The sequence below is a fragment of the Pleurodeles waltl genome, chromosome 9 (genome assembly GCF_031143425.1).
Source record: "Pleurodeles waltl isolate 20211129_DDA chromosome 9, aPleWal1.hap1.20221129, whole genome shotgun sequence".
Taxonomy (NCBI): Eukaryota; Metazoa; Chordata; class Amphibia; order Caudata; family Salamandridae; genus Pleurodeles; species Pleurodeles waltl.
Genome location: NC_090448.1, coordinates 161,586,841 through 161,607,245, shown reverse-complemented (window position 1 = coordinate 161,607,245; position 20,405 = coordinate 161,586,841). Strand labels below are relative to the sequence as shown.

General features: G+C 41.4%; 1 protein-coding gene across 22 annotated transcripts in view; it reads right to left on the bottom strand.

Annotated features, from left to right (window-relative positions):
- MAGI1 (membrane associated guanylate kinase, WW and PDZ domain containing 1) overlaps nt 1–20,405 on the bottom strand; it is a 1,074,483-nt gene that overhangs the window by 87,508 nt on the left and 966,570 nt on the right. For all 22 annotated transcript variants that reach the window (XM_069206485.1, XM_069206495.1, XM_069206490.1 and 19 more), the window contains one exon: nt 2,329–2,545. In XM_069206485.1, the coding sequence (XP_069062586.1) occupies nt 2,329–2,545 (217 nt within the window). The remainder of the gene's footprint in view (nt 1–2,328; nt 2,546–20,405) is intronic.

The window sequence follows — 20,405 nt, the reverse complement described above, 5'->3', positions numbered from 1 at the left end:
CGTTCTGTGATTCTCTATAAAGAAATCACAACTGCCTCATCCATCTCTCAGATTTTCTATCCAATTCATCCCACCAATAGACACCACTCTCAACAACATGTTGCATCTTCTCTATTAAACGTCAATTCATGTATCCCAGTTCAAAACACTAATAGTAAATGCTTGAGATCAAGAAACCAATCTTAGCACAACTAATCCTAAAAGAAAGAAAGGAACCATTTATTACTAATCTAATAACTATTTACCTCTAAACTTGGTTATGGAGTAGACCAGGCTCGCATGTAGAAGGTGGGTCCACGGGCATCTATGTGGTGAAACAATCCTTCACACACAAAATCCTTATACTATAGGAATGTCAGCATTATCAACATTCCACTGTGCCTAACATCTACGAATTTCCTATGTGTGAACAAAAATCTTTGGGAGGATAACAATGTTTTTCCCCCGTCTGCAAACTTTAGTCAATTTCCTAATATAGCTTAGTCTCAGGAAAACGGTTTCTGAATAACCTGCATGTCTAGCTTAACTTACATTGCTTTACCACTTGTTGACTAAAGGCCATGCATAGCTTCACTTCTCCAAGTAAAACCATCCTTAGTTCCTACATCTTCCAGTGACTCCTCTCTCCCTTTCTACCTCATAAGAATCCTCATCTAGAGTCAAAATCAGACTGCCCTTAAAGCCCAAATTGGGTGGTGTTGGAGGGGGCGGGGGAAAACATCTGGTGTTTTTCCTTTGTAATTGTATCTGCTCTGATACAGTCATACGTGGGGGCGGGGTCTGGAAGTTTTGCATTATAAGAGCGTATTATTTCTAGTTAGGGTCATAGCCAAAAACAAATTTAAAAAGCTATTTTTCAATCGAAAATTGACCCATGCCACACAAAAACAAAAAGAAATCTGCATCTGTTTTATCAAAGCAAGTATTCTGTCCTTTTGGTATATTGTGGATTTGACACAAGGCTACTGGATTTATGCGATTTTGCAACTGTGGCATTTTCTTAAAAATTATAGCTGTGCCATACTTTACCCAATAAATTTATCACCTGCATGATTTGCAGATTTGAACAAAAAAAGTTGTTTCTAGCTGAAACGAATCAGACGTTACAAAAATGCGACCTTGTGTGCTCCCGCAAAGTGTAAATGTGATCTGTTTGAACATGACAATAAAAAAAAGAAAAGAAAACCGGGTACATTTCAGTTGCTGAATATAGGTGTTAAACTGATACTATCAAGGTGAAACATTCGTCCATACAGTGGTAACATGAATGAATACAAATGACAAAAGTGTGAAATACTGCTTCAAAACCTGCAGCATAATTTGCCTTTTCCTGCTATAAAATGTTATTAACAATGCTGCATAGCTTACCCGAAGGCTGCCCCATAATTCTGATAGCCTCGACTATAGGGAATTACAGAAAATAGAATCTTAATCGTTGCAAAAGCGTATTTGCATCTTAAATAGGTGATCAACCTTCCTAATTGCTCGAAAGTGCTTATTTTACAAACATCCAGAAACCGTGAAGCATTCCCTTTTTCCTGCATTATTTAGGATCGGTTACATTATTTAAGACATCCCTCAACAATACTGCACCAAATAAATATACAAATATTTAGAACCCTCTACATTCGGGTCCAGTGGGATATGCCAGCAGAGTGCCCCCATTATGTATTATGCTGCCGATATATTCATTTTTTACGCTATCATTGTCTTGGTTTTTGCAGATCTGGCAAAACATGGGGCTACCCCTTTCCACCCCCTCCCCACACTCCCACCCCAGCACACCGTGCGCAGTGCTCCCACCGCTGCCAGCCTAGGTGGTGCTGCCCGACCGCTTAAACGAGACTGCAAACAGAGGCACAAATGAGAGCTCTCTGAAGCGGAGAGGGGGGGGGGGGGAGGGTTAAGGCTCATTTGCAGGCGCGGCACACCGGATTCTCGCTTGCAGCCGACAATGCAGCCTGTCCCCGGTCCAAACTGCAAAGCAATAGACACAGTGTTTAAAACGAACAACGGCGCATACAATGCCAGACCTCGGCTTCCATAGAGGACACGACCACAGAAATGGAAGTCTCTTCGCGTTACCTGTAACCATGTAGATCGTGCTATGAAAAATGTAGTGCAGGCAACGAAAGCTTGCATTATTTCACGAGAGAAACCAGCACGCACGATTTGCTGATGCTTGCATTTTCTCCCAGAGGCCATTGTTTTAAACATCAACCCGCTTGACATACTCGCATTAGCGAGTCTTCAACACAACAATGCAACTAGGACAATCTTAAGAGACCTGCAGCAAAACTCGTGGTAGGTAAAATGCACAATACTCACGTCGACTTTCAAACATGCTCCTGGAATGAGCCCAGATTTGGAACGGGTCGGGCTTTTTTGGACCAGAGCTGTCCCCTTGGTCCAGTGCTGGCGCCTCGCTGGCCGGGTAGTCGGGGAGCACCGCAGTGCTGTGGAGAGGGGAAGCCGTGTGCGCGCTGCGGTGGCTGGTTACACTGTGGTGGGAACTGTTTTGACTATCTTTCCTTTCGAGTGGTTGCTGTACAGACAGGGAAGAGGAAATGATGCATGTTTATGTACTGATCTGAGCGACTTCCCACATGATGTTATTTGTCAGCACTTATGGATACACAAACAAACCTTGCTTTCTAAAGCACTATACAGAACACAAGCCAAGACTCCATATTTCATCAACTTTCAACAAAGACTTGTCAACCTGCCAGAGCGTACACTTCTAAGCAGCTGGTTACAACTCAGCAACAGGCGCATTAGCCAACCAAACAATTTTACCTGCTAAATTAGAACATTAACTTGTATTTTCAAGTGATGGCACACGCTCTGAATCCAACCTAGATATTAACAGGTAAGTGGGTAGACCCGTTTTTCTTTTAATCTAAAAACTTATGGCCCTTCCCTTTTTTTACCTACAAGTTATAATCCACGAATCCTACCAGGGGCAAGTGATTAGGAAACATTAAGAATGCAGAAATCAATGAATGTTCCACTGGTTTGTTAAGAGTTATTGTGCACTGCATACTATGAATGTATGGGGTATTGACACGTTGTACAAGGTCGAAGCAGAGAGTAGTTAATGTGCGATTGCAGCTGTTGGTTGCTAAACACGAAGGTAGACTGTTGCTGCCTCAAAATACAGTCTACCTTTAAGTGTCTCTTCAGCGTTTTCCTAAAGTGGAGAAGAATAAGAGCAGTTCTGATGGAAAGCACCATGCCTTTTTTGTTTGTGGTGATCTGGTACTTGAGGGTGAGGTCTGTGTTCCTGGAGGATCCAAATGTGTAGGTTTGAATCCATCCAAGTTCGTTTTTTAAAGCCAAGTTTAGACTGGTTGTTGCTTGTTTTTTTGTGTGGTGAATATCAGGGTTAGAAATGGGGTCTCCAGTTGGCAATGACCTGCACCTTGTCCATTAGGGACCCTCCGTCTGATCAGGGCAAGAGAGTCCCAAAGCTAAGATACACCCTGCTCTCCCCCTTGGTAGCTTGGCTCAAGCAGTTATGCTTATTTCAGAGGCAATGTGTAAAGTATTTGTGTACACAAGTACACAAGCGCGCACACACACACTGTAACAGTGAAAACACCACAAAAGTACATCACACCAGTTTAGAAAAATAGCCCATATTATTTGAGTAAAACAAGTCCAAAACACCACAAATCCAACATACACAAGATATAATTTTTCCAAAGTTTAAATATAGTATTGAGCTCAGAAACACAATAGCTCCAACTTGGGCTATCACAACAACTTAACAGTCACTTCCAACAGTCCAGCGCCAACCGCAAGGGAATGTAGTCAGCTACAGAGTCATATAGACCCCAGTTAGAGTACCTTGGAAAACAATGAGGAAAGAAAGATGTTGCATGGATTCGGGGAGGTAAGGCCTTGCTGGAGCTAGTGCGGTGTCCGTTCCTTACTGCCACCAGGGAGGTGAGGCATTGGTTCCTTACTGCTAGGCAGGAGAGGTGTCAGTCCCTTATGGTTGCAGAGGAGGTGATGTGGCACTGGAGGCAAGGCGGCGGTTCCTTATGACAAGGTGGTGGTTGATGAATCCAGCAGGTCAAGACACAAGGCATCATCTTTGAACTGTTGCAATCACGCCATGGGGCCACAGATGCTGTGGCAGAGTTGGGTGCCACAGATGAATGTCTGAGATGGCACTCTAGACTCAGCCTGTGCCAGGACTTTGGAGGCACTGTAGGGGTGTCATACCTGCATTGTAGATCACAGCAGGTGCACTCAGGGGGGGACCACAGCTTCAGTGCAGGCAGCAGCAAGGGGGGGTGGGTCAGTGAGTAGTGTCTGTTCCAAAGTCATTCTGGAAATCGATGCATTAGTTTCTCCTTGTCGAACCAGAACCCACTCCCAAGGGCCCAGGAACTAGATTTGGCACCACTTGGCAAGTCAGGACTCTCAACAAGAGAGCCCCGGCACTGGCAGGTGAATTCTTTAATGTCTCAGAGACTTCTTAACAGGAGGCAAGCTCAGTCTAAGCCCTTGGAGAACCTTTGGAAGAAGGATATAGAAAACCAAGTCAAGTCCTTTCTCTCCCAGGACAGGAGCTCCAATCAGCGGGCCAGCACAACAAAACAGGCAGAGTGGCAGTTCCTCCTACAGCATCTAGCTCTTCGCAGAATTTCCCCAGTCCAGAAGGATTATATGTGGTGTCAGAGGTCCAGCACTTACCCTTATTTCTGTCTCTTAAGTAGGTAAACTTCAAATAAGTCTTTGTAGTGCACATGACCCTGCCCTAGCCCCAAACACTCAAGGGGGTTGGAGACTGCTTTGTGTGAGGACAGGAACAGCCCCTTTGAGGTGCAAGCGTACGCTCATCCCACCACTCTAGCTCAGGAAGAATCATTTGCCTGGTGATTGGTCATCAGGATATGCAGGGCACAACTCAGCTCCCTTTGTGCGACTGTCTATACTAAATGCACAAACAGCCCAATGTCCTCCTGACCCAGGCATGTATTCAGCAGACAGGCCGAGTCACAGAATAATTAAACAAGAAAATGCCCACTTTCTAAAAGTGGCATCTCTAAACTCAGTTCAAAAACCAACTGGACCAAAAACTCAATATCTCTATCAGCTCCAATGGGGAAATTTCACTTAAAAGATATTTCAAGGCAATCCCCATGTTACCCTATGGCCGAGATAGGTCTTGTAATTGTAAAAAACATTATTAGCAGTATTTCACTATCAGGAAATGTAAAACACACTAGTGCATGTCCTACATTTTAAATACACTGCATCCTGCCCATGAGGCTGCCTTGGGTCTACCTTAGGGGTGACTTACAGGTAATAAAAGTAAAGGTTTGCTCCTGGCAAGTGGGTGCACTTGACAGGTCGACAGTTTACAACTGCACTCAGGAGCTGCAGTGGCAGGCCCAAGCCATATTTACAAGGCTACATATGTGGGTGTCACAATCCATGCTGAAGGACCTCTAGTAGAATTTGATTTACAGTCCCATGGCACATACCATGCACTATATGAAGGACTTACTAGTAAATCAGATATCTAAATCATGGAGAAACCAATCACCAATACATTTTAGACAAAGAGCAGATGCACTTTACCACTGATAACCAGTGCTAAAGTGCCCAGAGTCCTAAAGCCAACAAAAACAGGTCAGAAAGATAGCAGGAAGAAGGCAAACGTTTGGGGATAACCCCGCAAAAAGAGCCAGGTTCAACAATCAGGAATTCCCACTAGGTGAAGTTAAGCTACAGGTAGGTCCTGGGGATTGAGAGTTGGATGAGCTGAAAGCAGGGCTTGATGAACTAGATGTCAAGAGCGGAGGAGTCTTCCAAATAGATCTGCATGTTATCAGCATATTGGTGCATTTTTATACGGTTATCATTAAATAGAAGTGCAAAGGGGTTCTTGTTTAGAGGTTGAACGTGATCGGGGACAAGATGGAACCCTTGAGAAACTACATAGGTAATCAGTATCTTATGAGGCATGGAGGTGCCAATGTCAATGATCTGGCATCAGTTAGATAAGTAGAAGGAAAATTAGTGAATCCCACTTAAGACTTTAGTGTGTGGATGAAAGTGTGATGGTTGACTGTAAGAGGTCCTCTATTTGTGGTCAGGAGGTTATCATCTATAATTTGTAAGGTAGCTGTCTCCATTCTACAGTGTTATCAGAAGCCAGACAGATAGCTGTTGAGGTAGTTGGTGCTGATATGATTTTAAAGTTATGCAAACTGCTTTTCTGATGACCTTGCCAAGAGTAGATGGGTGATGGGCTGTTGATGACAAGGTCTTCAAGGTCTGGTGTAGGTCTAACTGGGCATAGTTTGCTCTTGCCTGTCCTGAGAAAGTTGTCTTCAGTGAGAAGATAAGTCAATCAATGCCCTGATGCACTAAAGCATGTTAGTTACAGATTGCAGTACATCATAAAAAATCAGAGAGAACTTAAGGTAGTGGAGGCAGAGTAAACATTTAAGATTTCAGGTATTAAGAGTTGCTAGATGTACTATGCTGAGGGACTTTGCAACAGTTGCTCCATTCCATCCATATCATCACATTCCTCGTTCCTTGACAGAGCTTTGGTGCACTAATTAATACTTCTAGTTTCCATCATGTATCATTCTAATCTCAGTGCTCCTGAACAGTAGTTTCACCACCTTTACCTCTGCATAGTGATAAACTGTAAACTGTAAACTTCGTACTTGTATAGCACACCACTCACCAGTTAGGGTCTCAAGGCGCTGTACGCATACCGCTGTGGAACCCCCTCCTGGCTTTTCCCTGTGAGGTGCCCACTCCTGGGCAACCTCCAAGGTGAAGCCAGGCATCCCAGCGCTGTTGGGGCCGTTGTGGAGATTAAGCAAGCTATTGCCCAGAGTTACAGAGTGGGACCCATGAATTAGATTAGGCACCGATGCGAGAATTATCAGGTCAGAGCAAATTGAGCCCAAGACCTGCTGAGGCGGGAATTGAACCCTGGTCCCGGGCCAGATTTCTGCTTCAGGGTCTGCCGCTCTAACCATTGAGCCACACTTCTCCACTGATAAAGAGAATGGTGGTGGGAGTAACACTGGAAAAGGGCAGAGGACCGTCCACAGAGGGAAGAGAGAAGGTTTGATGCAGATGGAAGGGGTGTGTGGCTCCAGAATGCAATATTTACACTACTCTAAACCACTGATGCTCCAACTACTCAGTTAACATGCTTGTAATACACAATGTTAAAATGAATAAATCTTGTGACAGTGTGACAGCAATACTGAAGTGAATCCTGGCTTAGGAGAGCAATCAGAATTGAAGAAGTGTGCCAACTCACAATAATACAAATATGGTTAGAATGGCTGAACTAGAAGAAGTATTTGGATTATCAAGAAGTTGAATGGACTACAAGGGGAAAGTATTCGAAAGCTTAGATTTCAGATGTAGGAAAGCTCAAGGCAACTCATCCTGCTAAACGGCATACAACATATGTCTAGGTACTGAAAAGAATATATTCATAGTAAGGCAGCTAATGCAACTTGAACAGATACACAAGAGACGTGATGTGTGTGAGAGACCCAGAAAATTGATTTGAAGGCAGTCAAAAATATTTTTAAGTCCAAAATAGGTTTATTTGCCTTAGCTGAGACAAGCAGATTTAGCCATCTGGATCACAGGATTTCGGCAGCTGATGGAACCCAAAAATAATATCTTCGGCAGAGGTTTCACATTTCCAGCAGCAGATGTGTAAGAAGTCGCTGCTACCTGATCAAATACACACTACAGAATATTTAAGTAACACCATGCTTCTCAAGCTTGCTTACACAATATATTATACCACGACCTATACCGGGTTGGTCCTGCCTGGTTAGTCCTTCATGACCATGTGTAGTTCACATTATTATTATAAGTTATTTTCAAATGACTGTTGATTTGGGCTGTATTATACATCTTATCTTGGTTAAAGCTAATTTTGCTTTTAGCTGTGCATTAAAAGGTTTGATTTGCATTTAGCTTAATGAGAGGTTCAGACCAGTCAAAATTACACCTATGCATGCGCTGTACAATATGAGGATTAATCAATATTTGTCATCCTTAAGTAACAAAATATAAGGTGCATGCGCACTTCAATTAAAAAAAATTCTTACATAGCGTTGCAGAAGTACAGTCTTGGCATGGGTTGCAATGAAGGGGTTGGATACATCAAAGGATTTTACCTATTCTTTCGCTATGGAAAAATGTTGTGCTATAAAAGGCCAAAGATTGATATTATGCATTGGACGCATCTTTTAAAGTATAGATGAGTGGCCTCGCGTGCAGTTATTTAAGAGTCTATGTACCTACATAGGCATGTCGTACCTAATAAACACTAAACAATTTAAGAGGAATGGGTAAACATCAGGACCATCAGATTAACACGGTGAGGGCATCCTCTCAAACACAAAGAAATCAAAATAGATTACAGCTGAAAGTCGCACTGTTTTATTTCAGAGCCCTTAAATTAACTGTTGCCATGCTGGTGAGTCTTAGCTGGCACAAATTTATTACAGCCGATCCATGAGTGCTCACCATTGCTTCAGGCTCTTCAAGGCACAAGACTACTAGAAAATAATGGGTTCTTTACCGCACCATGTTTGGAGTACACTTTACTTAACTAACTCATCACCAATTATTTTGATTGTCAACTCTGACTATTGACTGCTTTGAAGAGGTTCTGTGGATTTCAGATGCACTTTTCAAGTGCAAAGCAGCTGGGGAACTTCATATTCTAGAAAGAGACCTGGTTCAAGACGAAGTGTAGATGGCAACGAAAAAGTGCCTGAATGGACCCAGATGCAAAAGACCACTACATGCTAAAAAGTGTGATTAACTTGGCCTAACCCTTTCTGAAATCAGTTATACAGTGCATCATATATGCCCGATTCTGGTTAAGAGCCCCGGATTCACATGGGAGGTGACAAATTGTGGACTGTCAAAAACATTCTCACCACTTCTTGTTCACTTCCAAACATGTCAATGAAAACAATATCAATACATCCAAAAGCAAAAGAATTGCATGCCTCCACAATGCAGTCTTCACATTGAGAATGAAGTGATCTATCTGAAGATAGCAGCAGCCTCCCTGACGTTTTAAGCATTATATTCCCTGTAAAGGTTGCAGTAATGAACTGTAGTGGCCTTCACACTCCTGGCCAACTTATATCTCAGAGAGGTAGGCGTCCTGAAACCTCTCATGCACACTGTGCTGCGAGGACCATCTGGTTTGGACTCCACCACGCTCAGGAAATGCAGTGCAGATTCAAGAAGTACATTTTCGGAAGGCTCCCTTGCGTTTAAGACTATTTCTATGTCAACCCAAGGGGTCAACTACTTAGGGTCAAAAGGTATCAAACAAAAATAGGGTATTTATTGAATTTGAGTGATGTTCAACATGCAATAAGTATCATTCACTAACTACCCATACTTGAATGCTCTACCAGCTAATCTGTATCCCATAATGATCTCTACTCTTGCTGCTTGATTTCCATCTGTAATTTGTTGTACGGTTTGATATTTACCAGTTTGATTTTGTTTTTTGTCCATTTGTGCATGGTTTATTTAGTATAGTATTCTTGTTCGTGTAATAAACTAGATGCTATCTTTAAACAGCACATTTCAAGGGTCCCTAATACCAACGACAAAACACTCAAAAAAATAAGACTCATTACAAGGTATTTTTTCGCTCCAAGTACTCATTTCTATAAATATCAAACATAAAACTTAAACTTTCTTATACTAGTGACTGTTTTTGCCTTACTCCGCTTTGAAATACTGAATGTAGTATGCCTCATTTAAAAAGGAATCCCAAGCAAAGTAGAAACCGTTCTTATTAGAAAGTGACGTGATGTGTAAGGCTTGCTAACAATCAGTAATGCCACTTCTAGAATAAAGGAATGGGTGTATGAAAACTCAGTAAGGCAAATTTGCTTTTTCCTCTGATGGCAAAGCAGGTAAACGCGGAGTGGACGTTCATTAGTAAGCACGATGAATAACCTGGGCCCTTGATTGCAAAGCAAGTATATCCATCTCCTTTAAAGAGTGCATCATGTTAAGCGCGCCACACGTCTGTTTTGGTTGGAGGAGTACAACAAGCACCTGTAGATAGATAGATTTTATTGCAAAGACATTTTAAGGTTTAAACCGCACAGGAAGCGATTCCATGTTATCTTTGAGATGGATGGCATCTTAGGAAATGACGTGACATTTGAGGATGCTCTTAGAGGCCTGTTCTAGAAAAAAGTACTTTGTGAGGTACATTTCTTGCAGACTACCAAATAAAAAGATAAATCACTAGTGTTTTAATAGGGATTTCTGAGAGAATGGACCCAATAATAGCCACTCACCACCCTCTCTACATTTACTCGAAAAATACAGTAGTTGAAAATTATGGCAAGTTGGCCCATGCAGCAGTTTATTGAATATTTTGAGGCCTATGTGCCAAGAAGTAGTTGTTTCTTTAAAAATAAACTTGCATTGCTAGTATGCACATAAAACCACAGACCTATTATCTTTACTGGTCTGCAGCAAAATGGCCATTCCAGTCAAATAAAGTAGTATTTATAAATTCATGTACAATTTATAGTAAAATATAGTAGTTGATTGTACATGCATTTAAGGCTCATGTGCCAAACTTCTGATGCCCTGACTAACTTCAATAACAATGTGTAGTTGCAAAGCTTGCCTTCACTCACTTGCCACTGAAATTAAGAGGTTCACTGTTACTGTACTCAATAGAACTCATTTTACAGACTTCAAAAGGATAAAGGGCTATCTTGACCCAATAGGATTCGAACCTCTGGCCATTAATTCAAACACAGACTCCTAGAGTGGATGCATGGTTCAAAACTACAAGCTGAAAAACACAAGATATTATGCGCAAGACCCTGAAGATTTGCTTTGCCTAATAACGTATTTCTAGATGCACTGATTGTATTAAATCCACCCACTTTTTTCAGGACACTATTTTGTTAGCTTTAAGACTGTGTGCACATTACACTGCTAAACAGTAATAAGAGCCGGTACTTGGGTCTAAAACATGCTGTACAATGGAACTCACTATTTGGCCTATTTAACCTCCCTACACGTCCATTGTGAATTAGGTCTATAGCCTATGATGTTAAATATCAAATGTGGGCAGCGACAGCACCCATATGTGTGACACAATTATATTTCTGCCAGGAGCACCACTGTGCACGACCCAGACTGCAGTTTTAATACCTGGAAGCAAAAACCTATTGTTATGTTGCTAAGTCACCCTTTAAGAATGCCTTGCAATCCACAAGACAGGGTGCAAATATATAACAAGCATTTCCAATGCAATGGGTCTCGCATTTGCTCGAGTTAGAGCTATTAGTGTTGTAATTCCTAACTGGACTTTTCTTGCCACATAAAATGAAAAAATAAAGTAAAACAGTTGACATAAGTAAGCCGATTCAAAGCGCCACAGCCACCATGAGCGTGAGTGTGAAGGAGAGACACAAAAGGAAAAAAGTTTGCTCATAGTCAAACAGAACGCCAAACGTGCACTTATCCAAGTAACCGGGTCGATGGCCAAGGCAGTAACAAAATCACCCAAAGGAGGGACAAACGTAAAGCATTTACCAATGATAAAGGATTTGTGTAAGGCAAGCCCATGAAAGAGTGATAGTGAGGGGCGTGGTTAAAAGCCCACAGATAGATTACAACACGTCAGAGGGCTTGCGCGCACAACCTAAAAATGTGTCACTACAGTATAAGGTTAGTGTTCCCTCACAGTGATGTAAAAGCCAAGTTATTTCATGAGTAGGATGGTTAGATTTTTACCCCCTTATAGGCCTAGGTGGGATTAAAATATTCATTTTCCACCACAGCTTATGAAGGGTCTAGAAAAGTACTCCAAAGTTGTTTCCTGTCCAGTTTTTAAAACCCAACTTAGTGGTGTAAAAGGACTTCTGACAATTTAAGCAGAAAAAGAACTTCGTAAAAATTTAATTCAGGGTGCCTGTGGCAACACTAACTTTAAACCAGCTATGTCACTCCCCACACCTAAGTGCTAGAATACAGATCCTTGGCTGGGAGAATTAAACCCAGCTCAGAAAACACCCTGTCTCCAAGCCCAGGTAAGGGGAATGGGCGCCAACTGTGGACCACATAGCAGCAGTTATCTATATGGGAGTGGACAGAAGCGGTTGGCAGAACAAAGGGCTGCTTTATAACTCCTTTTGACTGAGATTCCAAATAAGACTTCCTCTCTTCATTCCAACGACTCTCAGCCAGCCAGCCTGTAGTCACAGTTGGAGGGAAAACCATTTCTGACCAGCATACTTCCATAGCTGTAATACAGATCCTTGAATGGGAGAGTTAACAAGTACAGCTTTGAAGGCAATTACTTGCCTCTGGTCCCAGGAAAGGCCCGACAGTTGTCAATTGCTCAACATTTAGCATGATGAACTATCTGGGAGTGGACATGAATAGTTGACAGTAAGAAAGGGCAGCTTTAGCACTACCTTCTGATTTGGAAATGTCAGGAAGAGATTCTCCTATTCATTCTTGGGATCCTCCTAGACAGGCTCCAGCCACACTAGAAAGGAAAATTAGTTTTGTCCCCGTCAGGTGGAGGAGTGGCCAATAAGCTGAAGACAGACCTGCCCAGTGGGAGCTGGAACCTGCCATGTTGACACAGGGGATCCTGGGTAATTTTACAGTGAAGTAAAGAGAAAGTGCTGCAAGAGGAGGTAGTGGAACAAAGAAAATAGTTGAGATTGGATGATCACTTTTCTCAAATCACTGACTAGTGCAAAGAATAAATCTAGCCCCTCCTCCTCCCCCCCCCCCCCCCCCCAAGTCCCCTCCCTCAACATTCCTGGAAAAGCTCCATCTGAATAAAGTCCTGCTAGAAGAAGTATCCCGATTTCTGACTTGTGCTGAAAAAAGATGGCTCACCAAGGACTCCTAAATCCCGCTGGGATCCAGGGACATGAATTGGTTAATGACCGGTTTCCTTGCTTCAGGTATGCAAAAAGCAGAAGGACTTCTGCCTCAAGGTGGTGCTAGTTGGCTAAACAGGACTAGGCCATGCAGGAGACCTGCCATGAGTAGCTACAGGCTGCACAACTGACTAGAAAAAGCTTTCCTTCCAGTGGAGGCTAGGTTTTCAGGTAAAAACTTTGACAAGGACAACTCACGAAGTATATCCAACCTCAACTCCATTGCAGTCAGCATGAAATTTTACCTAGGTCCTGGTCTACCACCCATGGATATATTTTCATGGTACTTGGCTTTTCTATGTAGTTTACCTTACAACTTTATAAATGCATACCACCAATAAGCCCTTAAGCAAAAGGGCAGTGAGCTCAAAACAGGTTATCAGTTTTCTTCATTGTCCTATATTGGATTGTGAATGTTGTTGTGTAGTTTACTTTAAAACTGTTATTACTACCTGTACTTAGCATGGACCACACTGGGGCTTACCTGCTGCTTATGCCATTGCTATTAGGGGTTAATAATCCAATTGTTGACACGATCCAAATATAACAGATCTGTACAACAGGCTAAATAGCTTTCTGGTGATGCTTGTTTGGTCATCATGTGAAAGAAAAGTACATTCTTTTTTCAATATTAATGCTTGATATATAGCATGAATTTCTCACAGCATCTAGTCTTGTTTGAACTACTTTTGGGAATTCAAAGGATGCAGGCAAAGAGTCACCATGAGGAGTGCAGAGGTACCAAAATGGCATACCATGGTTTTGAGCCGCTACCTCTGGCAATCTTACCTGGCATCCTTGCGTTCTTCCATAAATGCATTTATCTTGTGAGCGTGCGCCTTGAAGGACACTGAGATTTTAGTGACAAAGGGATACACTAACTTCAAGGTCAAAGCTATGGGTATCATATATCCAGTTATCAATGGGACTGTGCTATTGCCAAAAAAAAGAGTGCGAAGACTTGATGGCCAAGTAGAACAAGATGGCACGGTTGAGACAGGAGTTAATGGTAGTCCATACTACTACAAAATGTTGCTGTAGGACATGAAAAGAATAATAAGCAGCCACTAAGCAAAGCTGTTTGAGAGATGTGCTGATCAATAATCAAATCTGTGTCGAGTATGATCTGAAGGAGATTTGTAGATGTCTGGTCTAGCAGCGGGGTGGTGGGCAAGTAACTAGAAAAGACTGGTAAGATTGGGAGGCCGGTGGATTAAGCAAATATTTGGAAAAGCCATTAAGTTTTAAGGTATTGGTCATAATCTGTGGTATAATGACAAATGAGGAGCTAATCTAGGTCTGGACATTCACTGCTCTGTTAAGTATGTGTAGATAAATCGGAGTTAAGTTTATAAGTGGTAGAGGAGACAGTGGTTATCAATGCTCAAAGAATAGTGGGGTATTTTACATTAAGCCAGACCTTAAAAAACTAAATAAAAAAAATTAAAAAAGATTAAAAGCCCTGATAGTCAGAAATCTAAATGTGGTGCTTCCTTTTACTTGAGTACTAATGCTTGTGGCCAGACATCAAGCTAAAGTTGGTATTATACCCAAAGCTTGCTAAATGTTTTTTTCCAACACGTCCGAAGAGAACCAACCATGTTCGCTATGCCTCCTTTGGTCATCCCTATTGGAGCGTTTTCCTTCATTTAAAACTAGGAAAACTGCAAATATTAGATTTTTGTATACAGTTTCTTTCCTGTAAACATTATTTCTCTTAGCCAACAGTTCTACTTTTCTTTCACCGTTTTAATTTTTCTTTTAAGCACTCATTTTCTTGTCTCACTAGTAAGAGGTTTATCACCAAACCAAGAAAAATCACAGAATGTTACAGCGAGGCGCACCAACTTTCAGCTTCATGGCTTTAGGGAGCATAGGAAATCATTACTGGCGGAACAAACAACAGAACAGTGCTACTTAGTCACTTCCTCTAGTATAACAAATGGGATCAGGATACACACTGATTAAAATAGAAAGAACAAGCTCTGGGCGAAAATTCATAAAGCAACCATCTTATTTGCATTCACTTAACCACCTGTATAACTTAAAACAAAATTGGTGAATCAGCTGCACCATGCTTATCTAGAATTTCAATAATTGTTCCAATGAAAGCTTTAAAAACTTAAAAAGAACTTAGAAGCGAACCAATCAATTACAAATAGTTTATATATTCAGAATAAATTTAGAAACAGGAAACGCAGCAGCACAGGGTGCACCTTTTTACACTATTTGCACCACAATACATTGATCTCATAACCTGGTTGCATTCGAATTCCTGGATTTATTGTAGTTCAGTAACAGTTAAGAATGTTTTTGGACTAGATTCTTAAATGACGTATTTGATTCTGGACAGGATATTGGAATGCCTTTTGAATATGTGAAATACACTTACTCATCCACAGGAAGAGAACAGATAGGCAGTTGGATCAGTCCTAGTTGATGGTTGCTGCTAAGGCAACAATTTTATAGCAAGCGTGACATAGACAACGTGTGTGGAATGATGGGGAGCGGCTTTGAACCCAGTGAAGGGACAGGGTGCCATAATGGTTGGTGTAAACGTTCTGCCCCAACATTCCAGTTACTGTTTTTCTGCTTCCCCGGTCCAATTTAGAGCTTTGTTGTAAGAGCAAGAAATGTTCTAGCAGCATTACAGTTCTTCTACATTGGGCTATTGCCCACTGTTAAAGCCCCTGACCTGCATCCCAGGCCAAGAACTCCAGCAGTCAGTTATCTACTAGTATAGCCCTCAGCAATGAGCCATACTGCTGCACTGAGTTAGAGGGCAGCAGCTTGTTATTACTATTTAATCAGTTTAGAAATGGTAATAGTTCCCATTAAGTATTAGAAGCATATTCTAGCAACAAAAAACAAAAAAACATCAAAGGTGATTAGACCAGAGTGATCAGCATGGAACAAAGGTTGTGAGTGGTTCAAAGTGATTAGGGGACAACTTTCAACATACCAAAATGAAGCACAAACCAGTCAATTTTCCTGTAATTCCTCTCTAATTTGTGTGTCCATTGGGATACGAGAAGTTCCTTTTGACGCAACAAAGCATTTCCTTGAAGGATCAAATCATCATGAACAAAACCAGGGGCAGGCGTGTAATAATAATAACTTATTCGGTATGAAAAAATTCACCCATTACAACAAATCACCAATACATTTGTTAAAAATAGCAATAAAACCATTTATAATAAAAACACCCATCAAGAATATAAACATATAAAACCTCATTCATAGAAAGCAATAAAATAGAAAAATTCATTCTAAAAACTCAACCTTATTACGCCAAGTAATAGCTCCCTTCAGGAATGATCCCAGGCCCTTCCACACCAATACATCTGAGGCCATTTGCAACCACATAAAATCAGGACGATATTGCACGAAACCCTTGGGCCTTAGGAGAGGTAATACAAATTGAGTTCTAAATGGTGCATAAAAAACACAAAACAATGTAAATTGGGACAAGGTCTGTTGGGACACCCCATCACAGGGGCAGGGTCTAATACATTTGTCCCCATACTGACCTAACGGGAAACAGATTACTTCTGATGATCCCCAAACGGAATCGGGCTATAAGAGACCTTTCCCTCACATCCTTTATCTCTAAGAGATAGCGCTCAGGACCTACCCACATCTTTAACATGATGAAATCCCTGATCGATTTTTTCCCCAAGGCCTCCTCCTCCCTCCTGGTCCCCTGGATTCCTAAAAAATTATCCTTAACCCATTTCTTATCACAACTAGTCAGGCCCTCAGGATAGTCAAACAATTCAGGCCGCCCCAAATCATGAGCCTTCTTCCTTATGTGCATCAGGGAATATTCTTTACATTGTCGCAAGCCAAACAAACCCTTAAGATATCCCTATTAAGAGTGGCATGTTCATTACTCCAAATTGAGATCAATAGCAGAAGGGGAGCCAACTGGATAGTGTCCTGCACAAATTCAAGCTCCAGTTCCAGATGAAGGCTAAAACCAGGGATATTTTGTCCAACTCCCAATAGCCTTCTACAGAACCGATTTTCTTCCACCGTAAGGGCTTGGGTGCTCCTATACCCCCAAAGTGCAGCACCATACAACAGGACAGGGAGGCATTTCCGCCTAAAAATTTCAAGCAGAGGCTTGATAGGTTTACTCCCTACCCTTACAGCAAAGTCAAAAGTCACACCAACTGTTGCATGAAAAAGCACACCCCTTCTGGCAATACAGGGTTTCCAAGAACCTTTCTCATAAAAAATAATCCCTAAGTATGGAAACTGATGGACCCTACTGATAATTTGATCCTCCACCCTTAGCTCCCCCACCCTGCTCAAGGGTCTTCCACAAACCATAAAATGTAATTTCTTAAATTGACCTCTAAACCTAAAGCTGACATAAAGGAGACATAAGCTCTAACTATTTCCCGGAGACCATTCATAGTGTGGGCCGGGCCATGAGGACCGCGTCATCCGCATACGGGGCAGGCGTGTACCAAGAACCTCACCTTGTTACACTTTCAGATAATTAAACATTCATTTAACAGTTCCCCGCGGGACCATACACCTAAGATATTATGAATTTCCTTGACTATAGAACCCTACACTCCTTCATAGAGTGCATACCTAAGCAGTAATGAAATCTAATCAAAAATAGTAATGCAAAGCCTTCAGTATTCATTCTGCTAACACAGATTAAGCAGCCTTCCATTATAGTAAAAATTTGTTTGTTGGTCTATATAAAAAGATAGAGAAAAGGTGACTTCAAAACTATTATTGTTCATATTTATGCGTTTTGCATCAATTGTTCATATATTTTCATTATTTGAAAACGTTTCCAACACGTTACAACTTTAGTTACCACATGCAATATTTTAGTCATTACTTAATGGAGTATGTTCACTAGTACTGCTTTTTCTTAAAACTTCAAGCACACAAAGGATCTTGTTATGCTTATTCTTAACAGGGGTTGTCTTACCTACAGCAATGCATGAAAACTCCTTACTTCCAAATGTGCTTGGTCAACAATGTAATCAGGCAACTTTAGATCCTTCCATCTATAGTGGCTCATACCAACTGAATCGGATGCAGAAGCATGAAGACAGCCAGTCAAAGCCAGGAGTAGGGACAGAGCCCAACCCCCAGGCCTTGAACAAAGAATAAATGAGTAATGAAAGCAACCATGAGATTGAATCTTTGGCTAATCATCAAGATGCACATTAATGCTAACCTGGGAGTTAATCCATAAGAAAAAAGTGACATCGAATCTGCAGCCCATTAATAATAAACTGAGGATGTGCAGTCTGGTGGAATCCCTTAAGTTACTTCAGTTTCATGGAGATCGAAACATCTAACTTTCTACAAAGAAGTTTATAAGCCAAAGAAGATATTTCCAAGCACAAAGAAAACACTACATAAAACTGAACAAAATTACAGCCCTCCTTTGAAAACTCACCCTTGTTGCAACAACTCAGACGGCCCATCATTGTGAAGTAAAAGTTATCTATATTTGTGGTTCCTTGGCGCATAAGACCTATTTCTGCTCCATATTTAAAGATAATTATTGCTAATTTCTATTGTTAATTTTAACTGACACTCAAATAGCTGTCATTTATGAGACTAGTATGGAACAACACTAGAGGGCCTCACCAAGAAAAAATAATAATAAATTATATAAAAATATATATATATATATATATATATATATATATATATATATATATATATATTTAAAAGAAAAAAAGATTTGAGCATGGAGTGATAAGGCATACACCAATTTTGAAATATGAGATTTGACGTATGACCCATGACACTTAAGTGACTGCTGAAGAACACTGAATAAATGAAAAGCGACCTGCATGCCATTAGCTTTAACAATGTAGAATGATCAGAAGGATTTTTTTTTTTTTTTTTTTTTATGAGCCTCATTGTACAATACCACAGAGGGTATGCGACCCAAACTACTCAGCACTACAATGATTTATGAAAGTGGGAAAGTACTATGTAGTCTAATGTCTAAAGTACCTCATACACAGATCAAAGTAATCAAAAGACTGCAGGTTTTAGCTCTAAGATATCTGTTCAACAACCATATACACAATGAAAGGATAGAAATTTGTAGAGCGCTACAAAGCCCAAAGGAGTCAAGGCGCTAAATGCTGACCCTCCAATAATCTGTCACATCTCCTTAGCCCAACAGAAGAAAGCCAGAATTTAAAGGCTTTCAAAGAAAACATGCAGTTGAATATCAGCTCAGTTACCCAGACCCATAACCAGGCCGTTGCAAGGAGAAAAGCCATGCTTTAAAGGCTTTGACAAAGCAGATGCAACTTAATCCTGGTAGGTGACAGGAGAGGGAATTCCACATTTTGGCAGCTGCCAGCGAAAATGCCCTTCGTCCCTATTTCTTCCTGAGAACTTTAAGGGTGACTACAAGGTTCTGAGTTGCCAATCTGGGAAGTCTGTGCAGGGAGCACCACTGAAACATGGCTGTACCACTTCCCTCTCCCCCCCTAGACTGGCACCATACCGTAGTTTATGCACAATACACACTGCCTGACATCACTCACTTCTGTACTAAAGCCAGTGAAATTTGGACGGTCAGTTTGAGATTGACATTTTGGAATATTTGGCTAGAGTGGTCTTATTATCTTTTTTTTTTTTTTTTTAAAGCATTACAATAGTAAGTTCTGGGCGAAATAAGTACAAGGGGCACCTGTTTCTGAGTCAGAAGGGAGATGTAAGGAAAATTTTTCCATAATGGTCCAATAAACCAGAAACAGGTCACTGCCGTATGGATGACCTGTCGCTCCAAAGATAGGTCACTGTTCATATTGGCTCTTAGGTTTTTTACTGAATTAGTAGGGATGGGTAATGTCCCTAGCCCCCGCAGGCCACCAGCTCGGACTTCATATTGGAGAATGACTTCCAAACATTAGCACCTCAGTTGCTTCGCCATACAACTTGAGGCACTGTTTACTCATCCAAGAGGCCATTACCTTCATGCAATTCTTAAATCTGGCCACTGTGGCATCAATGTCCTTCGAGACAGATATGATTACCTGTGTCTCATCAGCATATGACATTGCCTGTAGCCCAAAGGAATGGACAAGTCTGGCTAGAGGAGAGGTGTATAAGTGAAGAGGTGTATAAGTTGAGAAGTGTCGGGCTCAAGGAAACCCCATGAGGCACCCCACAAGACAAGGAGAAGGGGTCAGATCTAAATTCCTCTTTGGTCATCATTTGGGACTTATCTGTCAAAAATGAAGTAAGCAGTTTAAGGCCACACCCCTATCGCCAAGGCCTGTAAACACCCTCTAAGTAGGGTGGGGGAGGTGGTGTCAAAAGCTATGGATGGATCCAAAAGGATTAAAGCCACAGGCTGGTCAGCATCCACAAGCCATCTAATGCGGTTAGTTGTAGAAATCAGGGCAGTTTCTGTTCCATGTTGGC